The following is a 27,001-nucleotide window of genomic DNA, read 5'->3' on the forward strand; positions in this document are numbered from 1 at the left end:
AAAAATTTCAGCTGATCAGAGACGACCAGCGTGAAGTTCGAAAGGTAGGTTCTGCCAGACAAATCTGAGTGAATTTTTTGAAGAGGTGACTAAAGTAGTGGACAGGGGAATGTCTGTAGATTTTATTCATATGGACGTCCAGAAGGCATCTGATAAAGTCCGTCAAAAGACACTGTTGGCTAAAGTTGGAATTGAAGGCAAATTATTGATCTGGTTAGGAAATTGGCTGAGTGGCAAGAGACAGAGAGTAGGGATAATGGGTATGAACTCTAATTGGCAGGATGTGACTAATGGTGTACTGCAAAGACCCACAACTATTCATTGTATTCATTAATGACTTGGATGATGGGAGAGAAAGCCACATACCCGAATTTGCCAAGAACACAAAAATAGGTGGTATTGTAAGCAGTGTAGATGGAAGATTAAAATTATAAAGAGATATTAATAGATTAAGTGAATCAGCAAAACTGTGGCAAATGTATTTCAGTGTCAGCAAATGTGAGGTCATTTTCTTTGGAGCATAAAGGATAGAACAGGGTTCTTTCTAAATGCTGAAAAGCTAGAAACGGTGGGGGTCCAAAGAGACTTGGTGATTCTAGGTACGCAGAACATTAAAATGTCATGAACAGGTACAGAAAATAATCAAAAAGGCTGATGGAATGCTGGCCTATATATCTGGAGGACTAAAATACAGGGGTGTAGAAATCATGCTTCAGCTATACAAAGCCCTGGTTAGACCACACCTTGAGTACTGCGAGCAATTCTGGGCACCACACCTTAGGAAGGATATAATGGCCTTGGAGGGAAAGCAGTATAGATTTATGAGGATCTTAAGATCATAAGAAATAGGAGGAGGAGTAGCCCATTCACCCCTCACGCCTACTCCGCCATTCAGTAAGATCATGGCTGATCCGATATTGGCCTTAACTCTATTTTCCTGCCAGCCCTTCATATCCCTTCACTCCCTTGTCAAACAAAAATCTGTCTAACTCAGCCTTGAATTATATTCAATAACCCAGCCTGCTCTCTGCTCTCTGGGAAAGAGAATTGCAAAGATTAATGACCCTCAGAGAGAAGAAGTTTCTCATCTCCATCTTATTTTGAACTGTGCCCCCGAGTTCTATATTCCCCCATGAGAGAAACATCCTCTCAGCATCTACCCTGTCAAGCCCCCTCAGAATCTTATATGTTTCAATAAGATCACCTCTAATTCTTCTAAACTCCAGTAAGTATAGGCCCATACTGCTCAAGCTTTCCTCATAAGACAACCTCTTCATCCCAGGAATCAGCCCGGTGAACCTTCTCTGAAATTCTTCCAATGCAAATATATCCCTCAAGTAAGGAGACCAAAACTCTTGATGCGTTCTCAACAATGCCTTGTACAGTTGTAGCAAGACTTCCCTACTTTTATACTCTACCTCCTTGCAATAAAGGCCAACATTCCATTTGCCTTCCTAATTACTGGCTGTATCTGCAAGCTAATGTTTTGTGATTCATGTACAAAGACACCAAGATCCCTCTGAACCACAGCATTCTCCAGTCTCTCTCCATTTAAATAATATTCTGCTTTTCTATTCTTCCCACCAAAGTGGACAACCTCACATTTTCCCAATTATACTCTATCTGCCAAATTTTTGCCCACTCGCCTAACCTATCTATATCTCTTTGGAGACACTTTTTGTCCTTCTCACAACTTGCTTTCTCACTTATCTTTGTATCATCTACAAATTTGGCTACAATACACTCGGTCCTTTCATCCAAGTCATTCATATCGATTGTAAGTAGTTGAGGCGCTAGAACTGATAACTATGGCACTCCTCTAGTTACAGTTTGCCAACCTGAAAATGCCCCATTTATCCCAACTCTCTGTTTCCTGTTAGTTAGCCAATCCTCTAGCCATGCTAATAGATTACCCCAATACCATGAGCTCTCATCTTGTGTGTAACCTTTTCTGTGACAACTTATCGAATGCCTTTTGGAAATTCAAAGACAGAACATCTACTGTTTCCCCTTTATCCACCTTGCTTGTTACATCCTCAAAGAAGTCTAATATATTAGTCAAACACAATTTCCCTTTCATAAAAACATGTTGCCTCTGCCTGATTGTGTTATTGTTTTCAAAATGTCCTGCTACTGCTTCCTTTATAATGGATCTGGCATTTTCCCAGTGGCAGATGCTGGTTAACTGGCCTATAGTTTCCTGCTTTCTGTCCCCTTCTTTTGTGAATAGCAATGTTACATTTGTGCTTTTCCAATCTGCAGGGACCTTACCAGAATCTGGGGAATTTTTAAGATTAGAACTAATGCATCCACTATCACTGCAACCACTTCTTTTAAGACCCGAGGACGCAGACCATGAGGTCTGTTGTATGATCGCTTTATCAGTGAAGTCCCTTTAAGTACTAAGTATGCTAATGAGCTAAGTACAAGAATGTAGTCATGTGACTAGAAGCCATATTCACTCTGCACTGGAACACCCTAAACAAAGGTTCTACACATAGTTAACACTGTATTGTATATACTAGTTTAACTGTTAATAAACCCTGTAGAGATCTTCAAAGAACTGGAATCCACATACCTTATTGTGTTGCTTAAGATAGCACAAAGAAACTCATGACAAGATCCAGGAGACTTGTCAGTCTTTCGTCCCATTAGTTTTCCTAGTTCTTTTTCTCTAGTGATCGTGATTGTTTTAAGTTCCGCCCCCCACCCCGTCCTTTTTGCTTCTTGGGTTTCTACTATTCTTAGGATGTCTTCTATTGTGAAGAAAGATACAAAATAATTGTTCAAAGTCTCTGCCATTTCCTTGTTTCCCATTATCAATTTTCCAGACTCGTCCTCTAAGGGACCAAAGCTTACTTTAGCTACTCTTTTCCTTTTTATATATTTGTGGAAGCTGTTAATGTCTGTTTTTATCTTTCTTGCTAGTTTACTCTCATACTCTAATTTCTCCCTCTTTATTATTTTCTTAGCCATCCTTTGCTGGTTTCTAAAATTTGCCCAATCTTCTGGCCTGCGACCAATCTTCACAGCATTGCACGCCTTTTCCTTCAATTTGATACCATCCTTAACTTCCTTAGTTAACCACGGATGGTGCATACTTCTCATGAAATATTTCTTTCTTAATGGAATATAACTTAGTTGAGAGTTACAAAATATCTCCTTAAATATCTGCCACTGCTTCTCTACTGTCAGACCTTTTAACATACGAAAATACATACGAATTAGGAGCAGGAGTAGGCCCTCGAACCTGCTCCACCATTCTATAGGTTCATGGCTGAACTGATTACTCCACATTCCCACCTACCCCCGATAACCTTTCATCCCCTTGCTTATCAAGAATCTATCTACCTCTGCCTTAAACATATTCAAAGACTCTGCTTCCACCGCCCTTTGAGGAAGAGAGTTCCAAAGACTCACGACTTTCTGAGAGAAAGAATTTCTCCTCATCTCTGACTTAAATGAGCGACCCCTTATTTTTGAACAGTGACCCCTGGTTCTAGATTCTCCCACAAGGGGAAACATCCTTTCCACATCAACCCTGTCAAGACCCCTTAGGATCTTATATGTTTCAATCAAGTCACCTCCTAATCTTCTAAATTCCAGCAAATACAAGTCTAGCCTGTCCAATCTTTCCTCATAAGATAGCCCACCCATTCCAGGTACCTATTTTCCCAGTCCACTTGAGCCAACTCTGTCTTCATACCCTTGTAATTAACTTTATATAAGTTTAAGACTGTAGTTTCAGATCCAAATTTCTTAGCCTCAAACTGGTCACTGTTGCCGAGAGGATTCTTTACTATGAGGTCATAAATTAATCCTGTTTCATTACAATTACCAGGTCTAAAATAGCCTGCTCCCTGGTTGGTTCCAGAATGTATTGTTCTAAGAAACTGTCCTGAATATACTCTATGAACTCATCCTCCAGGCTACTTTTGCCAATCTAATTCGTCCAATCTATATGAAGACTAAAATCACCCACAATAATTGTAGTATCTTTCCTACAAGTCCTCATTATTTCTTGATTTATATTCTGTCCTACATAGTTGCTACTGTTAGGGACCTATAAACTACTCCCAACAGAGACTCTTTCCTTTGCTATTTCTCATCCCCACCCAAATTGATTCTATATCTTCAGAGCTAAGATAATTTCTCCTATTGATCTCATCCTTTATTAACAGACCTACCCCACCTCCTTTTCCTTTCTTCTCGTCCTTCTGAAATGTCAAATACCCTTGAATAGGTAGTTTCCAGCCTTGGTCACCTTGCAACCATGGTTATAGTCACATCGGATTTAATTTGTGACTTTGATGAGAGTCATTGCAGTGCTGTGATAGGGACAAAAACCTGACTGACATAGTTAAAACATGTAGTTGCAGGAAAGATGTGCAAGGATTTGGGAGGTGACAACATGTTCCAGGACTTTACAGAGGTTGGAGAGGAAAGAGAGGCTGGAGATGGAAAAAGTTTACAGACCATACTGCCATGCTCTTTGAAAATGCTACTTCACAGTTATAGTTATTTCAAGTATTCCACGTTACTTGCTTTTTGTGATTTTTTTTTTTACCAGCTCAGTTATGTACTTGTAAATGCATACCTACATTTTGCTGATGATCTTATCACCTACATTTGAAACTTCTTTTGACAGAGGGTGTGTTCTACATCACAGTCTCAACTTTCAATGAGTTCTACAATGCTACTAATGAACTTGGTGCTTACTTTGTGCAAATGGTTCCAGAAGGCCTGGTACTGACCATGAATTCCAGTGTGATTCACAAAAATCAAATCATTCTCTTCAGTGCAATACTGAGTAAAGGAACTGATGTGACATACAGTTGGAATATGGGCGATCAGACTTCCTATGTAGATGAAGGTAAATAGGTCCTATGTGCTGGAAAAAGGCTTTATGAACGCGATCAAATCAAGATTTTGTGTACAAAGTATCTTTTAAAGACATTTAATTGCTGCTATCCAGATACAGACAAAACAGAAGAGGACTTCAGTGCACTAAAGATCACAAAACATTAAAAGGCCACTTTTGCAGCATTTCACCATTGTTCTTTTCTTGCGATTCATGTTTGGATCCCATTTCTGTATTTCAGGTCCTGTAATTAAGCACAAGTTTTTGTCTGCTGGAATCTACAATGTCACAGTAAATGCACGGAATAAAGTGGGAATGGTCTCGACCTATGTCAGTGTGGCTGTACTGTACAGAATGCAACGTATGAAATACTTCTGTTGTCTCATACACATTTGTTGAATAGGACATTTTTTAATAAGAGCAGATAATGACCGGTGGGGAGGGGGAAAGGGTGGAGGTAAGCGGGCTGATTGGTGCACTGGGTTAGTATGTGGGCAGGAGTAAGTGGGCTGATTGGTGCACTGGGTTAGTATGTGGGCAGGGGTAAGGGGGCTGATTGGTGCACTGGGTTAGTATGTGGGCAGGGGTAAGTGGGCTGATTGGTGCACTGGGTTAGTATGTGGGCAGGGGTAAGTGGGCTGATTGGTGCACTGGGTTAGTATGTGGGCAGGGGTAAGGGGGCTGATTGGTGCACTGGGTTAGTATGTGGGCAGGGGTAAGTGGGCTGATTGGTGCACTGGGTTAGTATGTGGGCAGGGGTAAGGGGGCTGATTGGTGCACTGGGTTAGTATGTGGGCAGGGGTAAGTGGGCTGATTGGTGCACTGGGTTAGTGTGTGGGCAGGGGTAAGGGGGCTGATTGGTGCAGTGGCTCAGTATACTACTTTTTTACCTCTGAGTTTAATTGCAGCCCATACTGGCAGGATGAAAGTCTCCTTATCTTGCTGATCCTGAGTCCTATGCAAAATGAATTTGGGCACTTTGGACATGGTTTCCAGTGCACCTGGGCCCACATACAAAACTACCCCTAATTTGATACTATATTGGTAACCTCAGAGAAACCACAAAAATAGCTGATGTAAGAAATCAAAATGTTACTGTAAGGGATTCAATGCTGAGGTTTGGGCTAATGCATATTGTTTGGATAAAGCAGAGAGTGCTTCATTCAACAGCTGGTTTTGTTTAACTTGGCCTGGGAGTGTTTGATATTGACCCGGATTGTCCAAAATGGAAAACTCTTGCATATTCCAGTGCTAACATTTCACTTCTTGACGAGCCCAAATCTCAACATTTAAAAAAAAACATGCACATAACAGTAGAAAGATTTCATGTATCAGTCACTGTCAGTCACTTCTAGATGATTGGAACCAGTGGCGCAGTGGTTAGCACCGCAGCCTCACAGCTCCAGGGACCCGGGTTCAGTTCTGGGTACTGCCTGTGTGGAGTTTGTAAGTTCTCCCTGTGTCTGCGTGGGTTTCCTCCGGGTGCTCCGGTTTCCTCCCACATGCCAAAGACTTGCAGGTTGATAGGTAAATTGGCTATTATAAATTGCCCCTAGTATAGGTAGGTGGTAGGGAAATATAGAGACAGGTGGGGATGTGGTAGGAATATGGGATTAGTGTAGGATTAGTATAAATGGGTGATTGATGGTCGGCACAGACTCGGTGGGCCGAAGGGCCTGTTTCAGTGCTGGATCTCTAAACTCTAAACTATCTCTCAATTGTGCCATCCATTGGAATATTTAAACAATGCACTCTGCATTTCTGCATTCCTCTGGCCTCCTACGCTTCTCTGATTTTCTCAGTTGTGCCTTTAGCCGTCCAGGCCTTAAACTCTGGTATTTCCTCCCTAAACCTCTGCACCTCTCCCTCCTCCTTTAAGTTGGTCCTTTAAACCTACCTGTTTGACCAAGCTTTTGCTCACCTGACCTAATCTCTCTTTATGTGGCAAGGTATCAAGCTTTGTTTGAAAAGTGTTCCTGTGAAGCTTCTTGGTGTGGTATATAAATACAGGCTTTTGTTTATATTGGGACATAGTTCCTCCCGTGGGAATTGCAGATTTCAGCTGGCCTGTCTTGAACAAAATAAGTAGAAATAAGACATTTATTCACAGCAATGCAACAAAATCTGATTAGGGCTCTCTGCATCATCTTATAGAATCTGTTTGAAGAGCTGTATTTCTGAAGCCTGACAGCAGACTGACACTCTTGATAGAGTCATGATTTATTAGATAAATGCATTGCTTGGTCTGGTACAAACCTATACAGAACAAGCAAATTCAGAGCAGCCATGAGATACAACCATGCACCTTGGCTTCCCTGGTCTAGACAGGAGAAAAAATCACCCAAGGGTCATAATTATGGTCAAATCCACAAGAATGTGCAAGTATGAACACAGTCAGACTTAGCAGTCATGGCCCCCACAGTTCAATAGTCTGAACAAAGAACAGTACAGCACAGGAACAGGCCATTCGGCCCTCCAAACCTGCGCCGATCTTGATGCCTGCCTAAACTAACACCTTCTGCACTTCCGGGGCCCATATCCCTCTATTCCCTTCCTATTCATGTATTTGTCAAGATGTCTCTAAAACATCGCTATCGTATCTGCTTCCACCACCTCCCCTGGCAGCAAGTTCCAGGCACTCACCACCCTCTGTGTAAAGAACTTGCCTCGCACATCCCCTCTAAACGTTGCCCCTCGCAGCTTAGACCGATGTCCCCTAGTAACTGACTCTTCCACCCTGGGAAAAAGCTTCTGACTATCCACTCTGTCCATGCCGCTCATAACTTTGTAAACCTCTATCATGTCGCCCCTCCACCTCCGTCGTTCCAGTGAAAATAATCCGAGTTTTTCCAACCTCTCCTCATAGCTAATGCCCTCTAGATCAGGCAACATCCTGGTAAACCTCCTCTGTACCCTCTCCAAAGCCTCCACGTCCTTCTGGTAGTGGGGCGACCAGAATTGCATGCAATATTCTAAGTGTGGCCTAACTAAGGTACAGCTGCTACATGACTTGCCAATTTTTATACTCTATGCCCCGACCGATGAAGGCAAGCATGCCGTATGCCTTCTTGACTACCTTATCCACCTGCGTTGCCACTTTCAGTGACCTGTGGACCTGTACGCCCAGATCTCTCTGCCTGTCAATACTCCTAAGGGTTCTGCCATTTACTGTATACCTCCCACCTGCATTAGACCTTCCAAAATGCATTACCTCACATTTGTCCGGATTAAACTCCATCTGCCATTTCTCCGCCCAAGTCTCCAACCGATCTATATCCTGCTGTATCCTCTGACAATCCTCATCATTATCCGCAACTCCACCAACCTTTGTATCGTCCGCAAACTTACTAATCAGACCAGCTACATTTTCCTCCAAATCATTTATATATACGACAAACAGCAAAGGTCCCAGCACTGATCCCTGCGGAACACCACTAGTCTCATCCCTCCATTCAGAAAAACACCCATCCACTGCTACCCTCTGTCTTCTATGACCGAGCGAGTTCTGTATCGCGAGTTCTGTATCCATCTTGCCAGCTCATCTCTGATCCCATGTGACTTCACCTTTTGTACCAGTCTGCCCATGCGGGACCTTGTCAAAGGCTTTACTAAAGTCCATATAGATAACATCCACTGCCCTTCCTTCATCAATTATCTTCGTCACTTCCTCAAAAAACTCAATCAAATTAGTGAGACACGACCTCCCCTTCACAAAACCATGCTGTCTCTCGCTAATAAGTTCGTTTGTTTCCAAATGGGAGTAAATCCTGTCCCGAATAATCCTCTCTAATAGTTTCCCTACCACTGACGTAAGGCTCACCGGCCTATAATTTCTTGGATTATCCTTGCCACCCTTCTTAAACAAAGGAACAACATTGGCTATTCTCCAGTCCTCTGGGACCTCACCTGTAGCCAATGAGGATGCAAAGATTTCTGTCAAGGCCCCAGCAATTTCTTCCCTTGCCTCCCTCAGTATTCTAGGGTAGATTCCATCAGGCCCTGGGGACTTATCTACCTTAATACTTTACAAGACACCCAACACCTCCTCCTTTTTGATAATGTGATGACTGAGACAATCTACACTCCCTTCCCTAGGCTCATCATCCACCAAGTCCTTCTCTTTGGTGAATACTGATGCAAAGTACTCATTTAGCACCTCGCACATTTCCTCTGGCTTCGCACATAGATTCCCTTCTCTGTCCTTGAGTGGGCCAACCCTTTCCCTGGTTACCCTCTTGCTCTTTATACATGTATAAAAAGCCTTGAGATTTTCCTTAATCCTGTTTGCCAATGACTTTTCATGACCCCTTTTAGCCCTCCTAACTCCTTGCTTAATTTCCTTCCTACTGTCTTTATATTCCTCAAGTGCTTCATCTGTTCCTAGCCTTCCATCCCTTACAAATGCTTCCTTTTTCTTTTTGACTAGGCTCACAATATCCTGTGTTATCCAAGCTTCCCGAAACTTGCCAAACTTATCCTTCTTCCTCACAGGAACATGCTGGTCCTGGATTCTAATCAGCTGACATTTGAAAGACTCCCACATGTCAGATGTTGATTTACCCTCAAACAGCCGCCCCCAATCTAAATTCTTCAGTTCCTGCCTAATATTGTTATAATTAGTCTTCCCCCAATTTAGCACCTTCACCCGAGGACTACTCTTATCCTTATCCACAAGTACCTTAAAACTTATGGAATTATGGTCACTGTTCCCGAAATGCTCCCCCACTGAAAGTTCGACCACCTGGCCGGGCTCATTCCCCAATACCAGGTCCAGAATGGCCCCATCCCTTGTTGGACTATCTACATACTGTTTCAAGAAGCCCTCCTGGATGCTCCTCACAAATTCTGCCCCATCCAAGCCCCTAGTACTAAGCGAATTTTCATTATTTTAGATTGCACATGAAGACTGGCCATTAAGGCACTGCAGAGCTTTACCTTGGTAAAATTGAAGAAATAAACTAAACATTGAACATTAAAGACAAGATGCAGTTGGTTTTTTGATTTGAATTCCTGAATTGTCACTGTTCATTTCACTATAAAATATTTTCATTGGATTCTATTGTGCAGTTAATGGTTATTAGTATTAGATTACAAATTTAATTAAATGTTTAAATGAACCAACTTTACATTGTTTTACAGCTGTTTCTATCTCTACAAACAAGACTACATATGCTACCTATTCTGACATCGTGTTCACAGCAATAACTGCGGAGGCTGACCCATTGCAGTTTGTCTGGTATTTTGGAGATAAGCCTCCTGTGAAAACTACATCACGAAGTATAACCACAAGATATTCTACTCCAGGGAGGTACAGATAAACTATTGAAATCATTTTATTCAATTCCACATCTGCTCTAATTTTCGCACCGATTAATCCAAGGCTATAATTTAAAATCACAAGTTGTGTTCAAATCTCTTCAGAGAATGGACCATGGGTCTGAAATTCTGATGGGCCCACTCTGTCAGCAGAGGTTTGGTGGAATGGGCTAGAAATCTACTCTAAATTCTGAGAATGGGATAATTACCATATTCAGAACAAGCAGCCCATACCTGTAAGGGCACCTCAGCAGCAACAGTCCCAATTGGTTGGCAGTGAGCAGACTGACCCCAAACTGCTTCATTAGGAGCACCCCAAGATCCTGACCAGGCTAAAAATTTAACAAATGTGAAGAAAGCTTAAGTTCCTGAGGGAGGCTTTTGGTTTAAAAATAAAGATATTTGATCCCCTCTTCAATAGACTATTCAATTCTGGACAAGCTCTTAAGGCGTCCATGGAGTTTGAGGCGTTGTACATATAATGGGTGGAATCCTAGGGTAACTTGGGAACTTCCCCAGACATGCTCCCTTCATATGATGGGGAGGCCATGAAAAACTTGCTGCCCTTCCACCAGAATTTACGACTGGACTTTGGATGGGGCAGAATCTGAACAGGATCCAACCACAAATTCCTGTCCCCAACAGTTAACCTGCTGCCATTGGACCCAATTGGAATTTTGGGCTCCAGTTGTTTTTAACTTCAGGAATTTTGTTTCATTGCTGCCACTTTAGGTCTGCAGTGAATCTGCCTCAAGATTAAATGTGCATCTGTCCCATCATGACTTTCAAAGTTTTCGTCAAAGATATCACACCTCAGGGCATTACGCATTGTGGGGGCAAAATTAGGAATTGGCTGATACAAATATCTGTTTGATGAAACATGAACAAATTGAAAGCAGATCAATTCAGTTAGTAATTACCAATGGGAAATAAGTAAGTTGCAGAAAACTGAGCAATCATATTTTTTATCCTGAACGACCAGTCTTGAATCAGATAAAACTAACCAGTTCTACTCAAAATAAATTTTGGAAGCTGCTTTGAGCCATTAATTTTCCAGTCAGTTGCAAATTTGCCAATATAATTAGTTGTGCTTTCTTTCAGGGCAATTTGCATGAAATTGGCCAAGCCAGCTCAAAAGATCATGGATTTTCAAATGCAAATTGAGTTTTTGCGATAACCTGCAGTTTTAAAAACAAATTGTGCCCGAAGCTGGCTCCCCCCACCCCCCACACAAAATTGGCCATGCGCTTAGCTCAAATTAATCACGAATGCATGTTTCCACTAATTGTGCCGATTTGTGGACTTTGGTGAATGTTCGTAAAATTAAGTAGGCTTTTTTGGTGCAAGGACAGTATAGGCATGTTTTATAAGCTTTCAATGTAATTTTTTTTCATTTATTTAACTGCTGTATTGACTACTGTACACCAATATAACTAGGAAATGGTTCTGCTGAAGTTTGAAAACGATTTTCAGTTATTTAAAATGAGGTTGCTCAGAGGTGGTGGACTACACTGAATAAAACTGCTTATTTTTTGTGATGAACAAATTTTCAGCTGCACCAAGTTACCATTCATAAAGTCATCAAGGAACATTCTGTTAAGCAAAACAGTTTTTTAAAATCATGTTTTAAAACACCGCCCAAACTGCACTTCAGGACAGATTTTACATTCGGTGATGTGCAAAACGTTTGAGTGGAAACTTGAGAAAAATGAACACTTGTCAAAATTAGCACAATTTTGGGCGCATTGTGTGCCAGGATTGCCGATTGCACCCAAAGCCGAAACTCCAGGCCAAGGTTCCTGGAAAGAAAAATGAATAGTTCAAAATAAAATAGTTACTGAAAAAAGCGAGGCCCTAGAGGAGTACAGAAAGTGTAGGGGGGGTACTTAAAAAAGTAATTAGGAGAGCAAAGAGGGGGTGTGAAAAAACACTGTCGGGAAATATAAAGGAAAATCCTAAGGCATCTTTTAAGTATATTAAGGGCAAGAGGATAAGTAGGGCCCATTGGGGACCAAAGTGGCAATCTGTGTGCCGAGCCAGAGGATATAGGTGAGGTTTTAAATGATTAATTTTCATCTGTGTTCACTGTGGAGAAGGATGATGTAGGTATAGAGATCAGGGTGGGGGATTGTGATATACTTGAACATATTAGCATTGAAAGGGAGGAAGTATTAACTGTTTTAGCGGGCTTAAAAGTGGATAAATCCCCAGACCCAGATGAGATGTATTCCAGGCTGTTATGTGAGGCAAGGGAGGAGATAGCAGGGGCTCTGACATGCATTTTCAAATCCTCTCTGACCACAGGAGAGGTACCAGAGGATTGGAGGACAGCAAATGTGGTACCATTATTCAAGAAGGGTAGCAATGATAAACCAGGTAATCACTGGCCAGTGAGTCTAACATCAGTGGTTGGGAAATTATTGGAAAAAATTGTGAGGGACAGGATTAATCTCCACTTGGGGAGGCAGGGATTAATCAGGGATAGTCAGCATGGCTTTGTCAGGGGGAGATCATGTCTAACTAACTTGATTGAATTTTTCGAGGAGGTGACTAGATATGTAGATGAGGGTAAAGCAGTTGATGTAGTCTACATGCACTTCAGTAAGGCTTTTGATAAGATCCCACAAGGGAGATTGGTTATGACGGTAAGAGCCCATGGGATCCCAGGCAATTTGGCAAATTGGATCCAAAATTGGCTTAGTGGCAGGAGGCAGAGGGTGATGGTCGAGGATTGCTTCTGTGAGTGGAAGCCTGTGACCAGTGGTGTACCGCAGGGATTGGTGCTGGGACCCTTGCTGTTTGTAGTGTACATTAATGATTTAGATGTGAATATAGGAGGTGTGATCAGTAAGTTCGCAGATGACACAAAAATTGGTGGTGTCATAAATAGTGAGGAGGAAAGCCTTAGATTACAGGACGATATAGATGGGCTGGTAAGATGGGGAGAGCAGTGGGAAATGGAATTTAATCCTGAGAAGTGTGAGGTGATGCATTTTGGGAGGACTAACAAGGCAAGGGAATATACAATGGATGGTAGGATCCTAGTAAGTACAGAGGGTCAGAGGGATCCTGGTGTACTTGTCCATAGATCACTGAAGGCAGCGGCACAGGTAGATAAGGTGGTTAGGAAGGCATATGGGATACTTGCCTTTATTAGCCGAGGCATAGAATATACGAGCAGGGAGGTTGTGATGGAGCTGTACAAAACGCTAGTTAGGCCACAGCTGGAGTACTGTGTACAGTTCTCGGCACCACACTATAGGAAGGATGTGATTGCACCGGAGAGGGTGCAGAGGAGATTCACCAGGATGATGCCTGGGCTGGAGCATTTCGGCTATGAAGAGAGACTGGATAGGCTAGGGTTGTTTTCCTTGAAGCAGGGAAGGCTGAGGGGGGACATGATTGAGGTATACAAAATTATGAGAGGCATTGATAGATTAGTTAGGAAGAAACTTTTTCCCTTAGCGGAAGTGTCAATAACCAAGGGACATAGATTTAAGGTAAGGGGCAGGAGTTTTAGAGGGTATTTGAAGCAAATTTATTTCACCCAGAGGGTGGTTGGAATCTGGAATGCACTGCCTGAAGAGTTGGTAGAGGCAGGAACCATCACAACATTTAAGAAGTATTTAGATGAGCACTTGAAACGCCATAGCATACAAGGCTACAGGCCAAGTGCTGGAAAATGGGATTAGAATAGGTAGGTGCTTGATGGCCAGCATAGACATGATGGGCCGAAGGGCCTGTTTCTGTGCTGTATGACTCTATGACCTGATCCGAGCCGGAAAGCTGGACCCAGAAGAGGGGTCCGACCCAACCCGAACCCGACACACGTCGGGCCCTATCGGGTTCGCGTCAGGTTGCAGGCCTTTACCACTCCGTGCTTTGAATGTTTCTCTCATCAATGCCCCAGTATTGTAGAGCAATAAAGCCCTCTGTTGGGCTCACTGCATCGACATCATCCCATCGAGAAACAGGCCCCTGCTGTCTGCGTATGCCTCAAACTCTTCCAGTCTTGTGACCCATCACGCACTCACTACACTGGCTTCACCGTTGGAATCAAACAAATTTACACCTCTAATCCAAGCAGATTCCAATCTGGCAAAAGCCATATCCAGCTGCAACGGTTCACTAACCTAATCCAGTATTTTAGACCTTGTTGCCATGTCGGACCCTCAAGTATTGACACTTCACAAGACTGAGATTTAACATGCTTCACAGAATTTATTCAGCCCATCTTCACTCGACAGATGCAGTCCTTCAACATGTGCTATCTGACCTTTGAACCCCCAGGTCAAATGACCTCCTAACTACTACAGCATATACTGTATTGTATCTAATATGTGAGTTTTTTGTTTTGTGTCTAATATGCAAGTCCACATAACACTCATTTATCATCATGATAGTCACCTCAAAGTCTTTGGTTTTCTGAAGATAAAAGCTCCATCCTGTTCAATTTTTCCTTCTCGCTGTAATCACTCAGTTCTAGTACCATTCTTATAAATAATTTTTGCACTTTCTCCTGTGCTGCTATGTCTTTTTATAGTATAGAGACCAGAACAGTACCCTTTAAGTATGGCCTGATTAAGTTCCTATAGAAGTTTAACATTCTTCACTGTTTTTGAATTATATATGCCTGGAATTAAATCCGAGTGCTTTACTGACCTTCACTACTGTTTTTAATCATTTGTTCCCCTGTACCCTGATTCGGGTTGCTCTTCTAATCTATTCTGTTTTATAGTATCTAAGATATAGATGCTATTTCTGTTTTTCCTGCCGAAGTGCATCACCTCACACTTAACTGTGTTAAAGTTCATTTGCTCCTTAATTGTCCAGTCTGCAAGTTTTCTCATGCCTTCTTATATTATTTTGCCTATTGCCTCAGTGTTAGCTATAGCCCCCCAAATTGCTGTCAACTGTAAATGTAGAAACAAAATGACTTATTCCTAAATCCAAATCATTAATATAAATTATGACTAACAATGGTCCCAGCACTGTTCATCACTTTCTGCCTACCCCAATCTGAATAAGTACCCATTATCCCTATTCTCTGTATTTTTCTTCAGCCAATTTACTTTCCATTTAACTATTTGTCTCGTGGCTCCAAATGCCTAATCTTTGTCATCAACCTGCTGTGTGGTACCTTATCAAAAGCCTTTTGAAAATCCTGGTATATGACATAAACTGCATTCCCCTTGTCTACTCTTTCTATTGCCTCTTCAAAGCATTCTCTCAGATTAGTTAAGTATGACTTATCTTTTTGGAATCTATGCTGACTATTATTATATTTTCTGTCCCCAGATGCTCTTCTTTCACTTTTCAGAATAGATTCCAGTATTTTTCATACACTGATGTCAAGTTGACTGTTCTATAGTTCCTAGGTTCTACCTCCCTCTTTGTATCTGGAAACATCACTCGCTGTCTGCTAGTCTTCTGGCACCTTCCACTCCTCTTTCAACTAGTGCCTTTGCTATTTCCTTACTAGTTTCCTTGAGTGTACTTGAATGCAGATCATCTGGACCTGGGATTTTATCTTTTAGTTTTGCGAGTTGATCAATTATTTTTTTCCTTTATATCCCACTGTATTGCTATTCTTTTGAAGGTCATTCTCAAGCGAAGTGTATATTTTGTTATTTTCTTTTATAAAAACTCAGGCAAAGTAGATATTCAATGCTTTTGCCATTTCTGTCATTACTTGTGAGTTTACCTTGCATACCCTTTCATGGCCCTATCTCTCTACTTGAACTTTATTTTTGTTACTTACGTGTTTATAGAACACTTCATTATTTATTTTTACATTCCTTGATAAAAAGTTGATCTTGCTGCTGGCGGGGAATGGTTTTAATCCTTTGACCTCTGGATGGTGGTCCCAGGACACTTCCACTGCACCACTTTGATCTGTTCTTTTTGATTTGTAAATATGTCTTTAATTTCATACACAGTAGAAAAGCTTACTTGAATCCAATTTGTTCAACCCTTCCATAATTTTAAACAGTTTTATCAAATCCCTTCTCAGTCTTCTCTTTTCAACAGGGAAATGAGCCAAGGTAGTCAATCTTTTCTCATATGTCATTCCCACAAGTTCTGGGATCAGTCCTGTACCCCTTTTCTGTACAACTTTCAATAACTTAGACATACAGATGATCACACAGTGCGCTAAATCCCCAGGAGATGATTTGTGCTGTGGTCAATTAATGTTTTGAGATAAAATTAGCAAATGAAAGAAATACAGAGTAGGCAAGACAGCATCTGGTGAGCGAAACAGAGTTAATGGTTGGGATTTTATCAGCGCTCTGGAGATGGAAGGTCTGGTAAACTGGGGGTGAAAGGCTTTGGGAGGGAAGCCCAATGTCTTTCCGCCACCACGTGATATTTCTAGAGTTGGCAACTGCAGCCTACTAACAGCCATTTTACGCCCCCGACAGCATTTTCCTGGCATTGGAACAGCTCCCTGCCGCAAGGGGAGACCACCAGGTACATTGAGGGGGAGGTCTTTCTTCCCAGGGGCACCATGTCCTACACAGGGGTTCCCCGATGGCAATGGCAGCTGCTTCAGTCTTCACCCGTCCGATTGCCGGGGCTTGCCTGGCCCCAGTACGTGGAGGCACCCTCTCCTCTTTGCAGGCTCAGCAGTGGCCACCTATATTGGTGGCGCTGCTGAGCTGCCAACCCTCTGATTGGGCTGGTAGGTTGGAGAGGCAGCCCAGCGGCGGCCTCTTAATTGGCTGCCACAAGTAAAATCCCTTCCGCGGTCCCTTGTGGTTTCAGAACGTGCATTTGGTCCTGGCGGCGGGACCCACAGTGTGCCGGCAAAATTTGGGCCAATGTTTCAGGTGGTTGACCTTTCATCTGAACTGGAAGAGATAAGAGATGTAACAGGTTTTAAGCAAGTGCAGAGGCAGGAAAAGAAGGAGGTGGGCTGGGAGCGGCGGGGGAGTGGGGGAGAGGTGGTGGCAGGGTGGTAGGAGAAAAGATAGAGTTGAAGGCAGAAGTGATTAAATGACAAAAAGGATGATGGAGCAAAGCAAAGGGGATGGTAATGGGAAAAGTAAAGAAACAAAAGGTGGGTTTAGAGGAACTGTAAATGACCATAGCATAATTGTTACCAATAGCTGCTATTCAACAAATTGGGAGCAGTAGTTATGATCTAAAATTGTTGAACTGAATGTTGAGTCTGGCAAATCGAAAGATGAAGAACTGTTCTTCAAGTTTCTGGTGAGCTTCATTAGAACAGTGTAGGAGGCTGTGAACAGAAAGGTTGTATTGGGATGGAGAATTAAAATGATAAATGGATGCTCAGTGTCATGCTTGTGGTTTGAATAGAGGTATTTTGCAAAGCGATTGCCCAATCTGCATTTGCTGTCTCCGATGCAGAGGAGACTGCATTGTGAGCAGTGACTAGAGTATACTAAATTGAACAAAGTACAAGTAAATTGCCATTTCACCTGCAAGAGTGTTTGGGGCCCTGATTGGTGGGAAGAGGGGAGGTAAATGGACAGGTGTTGCAACTCCATTGCCTCCTGTGTTTGGGAAGGGGAGGTGGTGTTGGGGTTGATTTGAGAATGAGAGGGACAGTCCCTTTGGAATTCTGAAGGGGGTTGGGAAGGGGAGATGTGTTTGGTCATGGCATTGCGTTGGAGGTGATGGTAGGTGAATGTGAGGCTAATGGACTGGAAGGTGAGGCAAGGACAACCTTTTTGTGGTTCTGGGAGGGAGGGAAAGGGATGAGGGCAGACTTTGAGATTATAGCCAATTCACACCAATAAACACACAACTTTACAACAGACACCAGGGGCTGGATTTAGTTCCCAGCCCAATGTCGGGTTCTGTGTGGTGGTGGAGCGGGGGCAGAGAATCGGAGCGGCAGCAGCCGCCACGAAGCCCGACACTGGGATTGCCGGACCCGATCTTCCCAGTGGCTGCCAGTCTGCGACGGGACACTGCTTTTCATATACTAATTAGATCTTTGCATTAATTTAAATGTAACCCGCAGCAATCTTACTGTCAGTTCCCGTTCTTGAGCTTGTCATGCAGCACTCATGCACCTTTACTTTCCTGTCCAAGGAAGCTGGCACCGCCGAGGTGGGGAAAGGATCAACTCTGCATTATGTACTGTATTGGGGGTGCGGGGGGGCGGGGGGAGGGGGGGTCAACTTTAAAATAGTAAATTTCTTTTGTATTGTCCACTGCAGCATTGCTGCTTGTTGCTTCTAAGGTTTTTTTTGCACACCTTTTGAGAAATAAATCGCTGTACCTATATTCAATCAAATGATCAGTGGCAAACTGCATACTGAATGTTACAAAAAATGATTCTTGTGTAGTGAATTAGTGACTAGGCCTGCAATGGAGGGCTTTCATTAAATTAATGGAAACTTTGATGCTGTCTGGTGGAAAAATGGGTTTGGCTCGTTATTCTTCAATGGTTCTGTAATGCCTATTGGGAAAGCAGTGATTGAAAAGTAGTTTCCTTTTCTTTTGATCCTGTTTTATATATGACCAATCATAAAGGGTATTTTAGGAATATTCCTAACAGCTAAAACATTCTGACCTGGGCCAGGCCGATTTCAGCAGCATGACAGTTTAAGGCCTGGCAGCCTTTTAAAAATGGTGCCAGCATCTGCTGCTTCGTTAGGTGACGTCGTGAATAGCATCACCAATGCCACCCCAGCCACATGATTGTGGTGAGGAGGCTGCCGCTGTTCATATGCTAAGTGGTCGCCGGAGGCAAGATTATGGTGGCACGGCAGCCGCCATTTTCTGCACCTGCCACCACTCCCGCCCCAGGTGAGCAGCAGTTTGGGAGAACATATGATGCTGAGTGAGTTTAGTAAATTGTAACTGAAGCTGTTTATGTTTTGCAGGTACAATGTGATTGTAAACGCCTCGAATCAAATTAGTTCTTTCACATCAAACATGTATCCTGTAGAGCTGCAGCAGATAGTTGAGCCAAACAGGCTTCGAATGAACAATCAAGATCTTACATCAGTTCTCTTAAACTCCAGTGTTGCTGTGGAAGTGCGAATTAACTATGGAACCAATCTCTCTTATTGGTGGAAGTTCGGTGATGGTACTGAGCTGATTGGGAACAGAAGGGAGTATCACAGTTATGATAGGTAGGCAGATTCTGTCTTTAGACTAAAATCTTGAAGGAGGCTGAGTGAAAAAGATATGCCTACATATTTGTGGAAAACGGATTATTTGTATGGTGCTGATAAAAGTATAGAAATTAATTTTTTCCACATTTGTATTTTAAAGTTGAAAGAAATTACTTTATCTGCTCCTGTATTGCAATTTAAAATGCATTAACTCAGCTGGTGAAAGGAATGCCCTGTGAGATGCTAAGCCATTTCGAAAGGTTGCCAGAACTGATCTCAACTTAGATTGTAATGGTGGGTCCAGTGTTCCCACTCATAATCTCCATCTGGTGGCTCCTGCTTTAAAGTGCATTAGTGGACATCAAGTGAATGCAGGATTGGACTCAGTTGTGATGCCCTCCCCGCCCCTCACCCACCGCTTTGGCCAAATTATTTTTTTTTTAGGCTGGCATATGGTTGCTACAATATGGTATTGTAACTTAGAAAGCACCTGTATCTTCAGGAGAAACTAGTAGTACTATTAGATGAAGTGGTCATTGACAGTGCAGCATTGGCTATTTTCTGCAACCATGGTGTATACTAGCAAATGTAGCAGCAGTAAATTGTCCATTTTAAAATGGTATCTGCAGAGAAGTGCCATCAACAGAGGAAAATTTGCTGCAGAGCAAGTTTCATTGAAAAGGTTATGGATAAATGCCTCCAGACAGGGTAATTCATCTATTAAGTGACATGGTAGATAGGTGGGGGAAGGTTCGTGGAGTGGATGCGTAAGAATTGGTGTCAGGAGGAGCGCACAGTGATGTGAAGACTGAAAAAAGACTGTGCTCTGTGGACATCTTTCAATAGAAGCTAGTCATGTTATCAACAAACAGCACTTTGTAGCCACCAGAAATGTTGCTATTTGAGCTGTATGATCATCAGCATGCTATTACTCAAATGAAAACCTGAGCAAAGTGAAGCACTGTTACATTGATGATCTCTGCATGGGCAAAGGTCACCTCTGAATTTGTTCTCAAACATTTGACTAAAGTTTTAGATGTCTAAAGTCATTGTGAATTTCAACTGTTGCCTCAGTGGAATAGGAAACTATTGCTATTAATGTGACAAGAGATGATTTATTTTGTATTTCACTTCTCATATTGGAAGGAACCAAATTTAACAGTGTAATGTTTAAAAATGTGATACTTGATCAATATAGAGTTACTGATGAATTGCATCACGCACTTAACACAACTTCAGAACATCTGGTCTTCGAAAGTAACCTAGCTATTTTCTGTCACATGTAAGTTTCATGAGAGAAATGTACATTTGTTCTGCATGACTGGGATAATGTATTTATAACTACTGTGTTTTTTTCCAGGGAAGGAGAATTTACAGTCCAAGTTGTTATCTTTAACAATGTGAGCTCTGCCTCACTCTCTGGCCAGCTCTTTGTTATTTCGGAGAATTGTCAACCTCCTCCAGTGAAAAGCTATGGCCTGTCCAAAATAGAGGTACAGTGAGCTATCATTTCTTCATGAGGAATTTAAAATTGAAAAAAAAGAAAAATTTAAAAAACACAATACTAGAAACAATGTCAACACATTTATATTGCTTAAATTTCAAAAATACTCATTCTTCTTCCATCACATTACACATGGGCTATCAAGACCAAGTGCAGCATTCAGGTGAAGCAGGTTAGAGGGCATGGGCTTTTTGCACTCAGGAGGCAAAGGGCGAGGGAGAAGAGGCAGATGGAAGAGAGAGTAAGGTGGTGAGAGGACGATGGAATGGGGGAAGGGGTATGGGGAATGGAGAGGAGAGGGAAAAGATGGAGGAAATGGGAGACAGGAAAGAGAAACCAACAAAGTCTCATCAATGGAAGTTGCAGTGTCCACCATGCTTTGATTTGCATCCGGGGTGGGTGGGTGGGGTAGATGTGGCTGCCTTATCTTACTCTTGCATATGGGGGAGGATAGGATAAGCTAGCTCTTGGTTTTCCTGTCCCTGATTTTTTTTTCTCAACATTTTTCTCATAGCAGTAGTGGGGTGTGGGATGATAGGTGGAAGGGTGTTGAAAGAAATGTCCAGAATACCAGGGCATGAAGAAACTGCCAGGCGACCAAATTTGAATGTTGACGTACTGTACTTGGATTTCCGGAAGGCATTTGACAAGGTGCCACATAAAAGGTTATTGCTCAAGGGGGTAACATATTAGCATGGATAGAAGATTGGCTGGCTGGCAGAAACCAGAAAGCACACATAAATGGGTCAGGATGTTTTTTCAGGATGTGACGAGTGGAGTCCCGCATGGGTCTGTGCTGGGGCCTCAACATTTTACAATTTATATCAATGACTTAGATGAGGGGAGTGATGGCATGGTCGCTGAATTTGCAGATGACACAAACATAGAATCATAGAAAGTTTAAGGCACAGAAAGAGGCCACTTGGCCCATCGTGTCTGTGCCGGTGGGTAGGAAAGTATGTTGTAAAGAGGACATAAGGTTGAAGACCGATATAAATAGTTGACTGAGTGGGCAAAAATCTGACAGATGGAGTATAATGTGGGAAAATGTGAAGTTGTTCACTTTGGCAGGAAGAATAAAAAAGCAGAGTATTACTTAACCGGAGAACGACTGCAGAATTCTGAGGTGTAGAGGGATCTCGGTGTTCTCATGCATGAGTCACAAAAAGTTAGTATGCAGGTATAGCAAGTAATAAAGAAGGCTAATGGAATGCTATCCTTTATTACGAGAGGAATTGAAAATAAAAGTAAGGATGTTATGCTTCAGTTACACAGGGCATTGGTGAGATCACATCTTGAATACTATATGCAGTTTTGGTCTGTTTATTTAAGGAAGGATGTGAATGCATTGGAGGCAGTTCAGCGGAGGTTTACTAGATTGATACCTGGAATGAGCGGGTTATCTTATGAGGAAAGGTCGGACAGACTGGACTTATTTTCACTATAGTTTAGAAGACTGAGGGGAGACTTTATTGAGATGTATAAGATCCTGAACAGTCTTGATGAAGTGGATGTGGAAAGGATGTTTCCTCTTGTGGATGAGTCCAGAACTAGGGGGTGCTGTTTTAAAATTAGGGGTTGCCCTTTTAGGACAGAGATGAGGAGAAATTTTTTCTCTGAGATTTGTGCGACTTTGGAACTCTCTGCCCCAGAAGGTGGTGGCGGTGGGGTCATAGAATATTTTTGACGCGGAGGTAGATAGATTCTTGTTAGGCAATGGAATCAAAGGTTATCGGGGGTAGATGGGAGTGTGGAATTCAAGACACACAGATCAGCTGTGATCTTATTGAATGGCGGAGCAGGCTAGAGGGGCCAAATGGCGTACTTGTGCTCCTAATTCATATGTTCGTATGAAAGAGTAGATGGACGTGAAGTGCCGTGGATCATTTTGCTGTGTTAATGGTTTGATGTAAGTGTAAATTGAAATTTGAAAAAAAATTTCATTTATATTGATTGTATGGAAAGTTTGAGCTAGCTGGAGAGTCCAGAAGTGGTTTTCCTAGAATCAGAATTAGAGGTTGGTCATTCAGAACAGTGATGAGGTAAAATTTCTTCACTCTTAGGGTTGTGAATTGTAGAAATTCTCTACCCCAGAGGGCTGTGTTCAAAAGTGAGATTGATAGATTTTTGGACACTTATGGAATCAAAGGAAATGGGGAAAGGATGGGAAAATGGATTTGAGGTGGAAGATCAGCCATGATCTTATTGAATGGCAGAGCAGGCTTGCGGAGGCCCTATGGGCTACTCTTGTTGCAATTACGACTTCTGTTGCACCTGTAACGTAGTAAAACATTCCCAAGTGCTTTATAGGAGCATTATCAAACAAATTTGACACCAAGCCACATAAGGAGATATTAGGGCAGATGGTCAAAAGCTTAGTCAAAAAGGTAGATTTTAAGGAGCGCCTTAAAGGAGGAAAGAGAGGTTAAGAGGTGGAGAAGTTTACAAAGGGAATTCCAGAGCTTAGGGCCTAGGCAGCTAAAGGCATGGCCACAATACACAATACTCAATTCTTTTTTCTTTTGATTAGAACATTACAGCGCAGTACAGGCCCTTCGGCCCTCGATGTTGCGCTGACCTGTGAAACCATCTGACCTACACTATTCCATTTTCATCCATATGTCTATCCAATGACCACTTAAATGCCCTTAAAGTTGGCGAGTCTGCTACTGTTGCAGGCAGGGCGTTCCACGCCCCTACTACTCTCTGAGTAAAGAAACTACCTCTGACATCTGTCCTATATCCATCACCCCTCAACTTAAAGCTATGTCCCCTCGTGTTTGCCATCACCATCCGAGGAAAAAGACTCTCACTATCCACCCTATCTAACCCTCTGATTATCTTATATGTCTCTATTAAGTCACCTCTCCTCCTCCTTCTCTCCAACGAAAACAACCTCAAGTCCCTCAGCCTTTCCTCGTAAGACCTTCCCTCCATACCAGGCAACATCCTAGTAAATCTCCTCTGCACCCTTTCCATAGCTTCCACATCCTTCCTATAATGCGGTGACCAGAACTGCACGCAATACTCCAGGTGTGGTCTCACCAGAGTTTTGTGCAGCTGCAGCATGACCTCGTGGCTCCGAAACTCGATCCCCCTACTAATAAAAGCTAACACACCATATGCCTTCTTAACAGCCCTATTAACCTGGGTTGCAACCTTCAGGGATTTATGCACCTGGACACCAAGATCTCTCTGTTCATCTACACTACCAAGAATCTTCCCATTAGCCCAGTACTCTGCATTCCTGTTACTCCTTCCAAAGTGAATCACCTCGCACTTTTCCGCATTAAACTCCATTTGCCATCTCTCAGCCCAGCTCTGCAGCCTATCTATGTCCCTCTGTACCCTACAACATCCTTCGGCACTATCCACAACTCCACCGACCTTAGTGTCATCCGCAAATTTACTAACCCACCCTTCTACACGCTCTTCCAGGTCATTTATAAAACTGACATATGTATGTCTCCTTTTGGGCCTCCTTATCTCGAGAGACAATGGATACGCGCCTGGAGGTGGTCAGTGGTTTGTGAAGCAGCGCCTGGAGTGGCTATAAAGGCCAATTCTAGAGTGACAGGCTCTTCCACAGGTGCTGCAGAGAAATTTGTTTGTCGTGGCTGTTGCACAGTTGGCTCTCCCCTTGCGCCTCTGTCTTTTTTCCTGCCAACTACTAAGTCTCTTCGACTCACCACATTTTAGCCCTGTCTTTATGGCTGCCCGCCATAAAGACGTCAATACTCAATAGGCCAGAACTAAAGGAGCACAGATAGCTGAAGTAGAAACAGAAAATGCTGGAAATACTCAGCAGGACTGGAGGCATCTGTGGAGTGAGAAACAGAGTTAACATTTCAGGCCGATGACCTTTCATCAACCTGAAACATTAACTCTGTTTCTATTTCCAAATATGCTGCGAGACCTGCTGAGTATTTCCAGCATTTTCTGTTTATATTTCAGATTTCCAGCATCCATAGTATTTTGCTTTTCTATAGATATCTGAGGGTTGTGGGGATGGAGGAGATTACAGAAATAGGGAGGAGAGAGGCCGTTGAGGATTTGAATATGTGGATGAGAATTTTAAAATGGAGATGTTAATTAATTGGGTGCTTATGTAGGTCAGCAAGCCCAGGGATGATAGGTAAATGGATTTGGTGCGAGTTAGGACATGGGCTGCAGAGCTTTGTATGACTTCAAGTTTACCAAGTGTAGAATGTGTGAAGCCAGCCAGGAGTGCATTGGAACAATAATGTCTCAAGGTAATTGTTGCGGTCAAGTGAGGAGGGGTTGAAGGGCTTCCCTCTTTTCCCTCTCCTTGTTTGACCACAACATACGAACATACATATGAACATACGTATTAGGAGCAGGAGTAGGCCACTCGGCCCCTCGAGCCAGCTCCGCCATTCAATAAGAGCATGGCTGATCTGATTGTAACCTTGACTGCACATTCCTGCCTACTCCTGATAACCTTTCACCCCCTTGCATATCAAGCATTTATCTACCTCTGCCTTAAAAATATTTAAAGACTGTGCTTCCACTGCGTTTTGAGGAAGAGAATTCCAAAGACACACAACCCTCTGAGAGAAAAAAATTCTCCTCATCCCTGTCCTAAATGGGCAACACCTTATTTTTACATTGTGACTCCTAGTTCTAGATTCTCCCTCAATGGGAAACATCTTTTCCACATCCACCCTGTCAAGACCCCTCAGGATCTTATATGTTTCGATGAAGTTGCCTCTTCCTCTCCTAAACGTCAGCAGATACAAGCCTAGCCTGTCCAAGCTTTCCTCATAAGACAATCCGCCCATTCCAGGTATTAGTATAGTAAACCTTCTCTGAACTGCTTCCAACAGATTTATGTCTTTCCTTAAATAAGGAGACCAATACTGTACACAGTTCTCCAGATGTGGTCTCACCAATGCCCTGTATATCTGAATCATCACCTCCCTACTCTTGTATTCAATTCCCTCGCAATAAAAGGGAACATTCTATTAGCTTGCCTAATTACTTCCTGAACTTGCAATTCATGCAGTAGGACACCCAGATCCCTCTGCATCTCAGAGTTCAGCAATCTCTCACCGTTTAGATAATATGCTTCTTTTTTATTCTTCCTGCCAAAATGGACAATTTCACATTTTCCCACATGATACACCATTTGCCAGATCCTTGATCACTCACTTAACCTATCTATATCCCTTTGTAGCCTCCTTATATTCTCTTCACAATTTACTTTCCTACCTATCTTTGTGCCATCAGCAAATTTAGCAACCATGCCTTCGGTCCCTTCATCGAAGTCATTTATATAGATTGTAATATGTTGAGGCCCCAGCACTGATCCCTGTGGCACACCACTCGTTACATCTTGTCAACCAGAAAATAGGTTTAATTCTTCCTTAAAGTGGATGTACTGGCCAATTCAGGCAGTGTTTGATTACTTACTTGCCATGATCATAGCAAGAACCAATCGGACAGGTTTTCTTGAGTTTAACAAAGAAAGAGATTAACTTTATTGTACCTAAACCGAAATAATGCAAATAATAAACTACGTGCCAACTTTCATTCTCACACACACACACTGGAGTTTTACACACACATACACACAAGTAGGTTACAGAGTGGGGAACGGTAGATTGGTTGAGTTAGAGTCCATAGAAAAAAATGGGTGTACAGTCTGTGGGGTTTGGTGATTCGGATGGCTTCTCGCTGAATTTGGTGCTCCTGAGACTTTTATTTTGAAGAGGTAGATGACTGGTTTGGTGGGTCTCTTGGTGTTTCTGATTGTAGCTGGAGTATGCAAAGGTGGTCAGTGAACAGGCAAGATTTGAAGCTTGCAAGCTGGAATGGAGAGAGAGAGAGGGACCCCTATTTGGGTCTGCAGGTGTCAGAGTGCAGATGCTTTTCCTTGCTACTGCAGAGAAACACAACTTAAAACCACAGATGGGGAGGGGCTTGTCACGTTGGCAGGGGCAGAGTCGGGTGATGTTGTGAAGCTGGAAATAGGCAGTCTTAGTAATGGTGCAGATATGTGATGTTGTGAACAGTCTGGTTCAACCTCAGTTGTCAGAGAGGGGAATGGAGTTGGTGGTTGAGGAATAGAGTTTGTGGCAGACACCGAAGAGGATGCCTTCGATCTTGCAATATTTAGTTGGAAGAAATATCTGCTCATCCAGTAGTAGATGTCAGACTAGCTGTCTGACAACTTAGAGACAGTGGAGGGATTGAGGGAGGTGGTGA

At 42.6% G+C, this 27,001-nt stretch overlaps 1 protein-coding gene across 6 annotated transcripts in view; it reads left to right on the forward strand.

Moving 5' to 3' along the window:
• Window positions 1-27,001, forward strand: part of LOC137347091 (polycystin-1-like protein 1) — a 433,612-nt gene that overhangs the window by 167,576 nt on the left and 239,035 nt on the right. For 5 of the 6 annotated variants that reach the window (XM_068011179.1, XM_068011196.1, XM_068011185.1 and 2 more), the window contains exons 15-19: window positions 4,649-4,873; window positions 5,103-5,222; window positions 10,001-10,169; window positions 19,036-19,287; window positions 20,630-20,762. In XM_068011179.1, the coding sequence (XP_067867280.1) occupies window positions 4,649-4,873; window positions 5,103-5,222; window positions 10,001-10,169; window positions 19,036-19,287; window positions 20,630-20,762 (899 nt within the window). The remainder of the gene's footprint in view (window positions 1-4,648; window positions 4,874-5,102; window positions 5,223-10,000; window positions 10,170-19,035; window positions 19,288-20,629; window positions 20,763-27,001) is intronic. The other variant, XM_068011192.1, reaches the window with a different exon arrangement.

This window comes from Heterodontus francisci, chromosome 2 (assembly GCF_036365525.1).
Source record: "Heterodontus francisci isolate sHetFra1 chromosome 2, sHetFra1.hap1, whole genome shotgun sequence".
NCBI lineage: Eukaryota > Metazoa > Chordata > Chondrichthyes > Heterodontiformes > Heterodontidae > Heterodontus > Heterodontus francisci.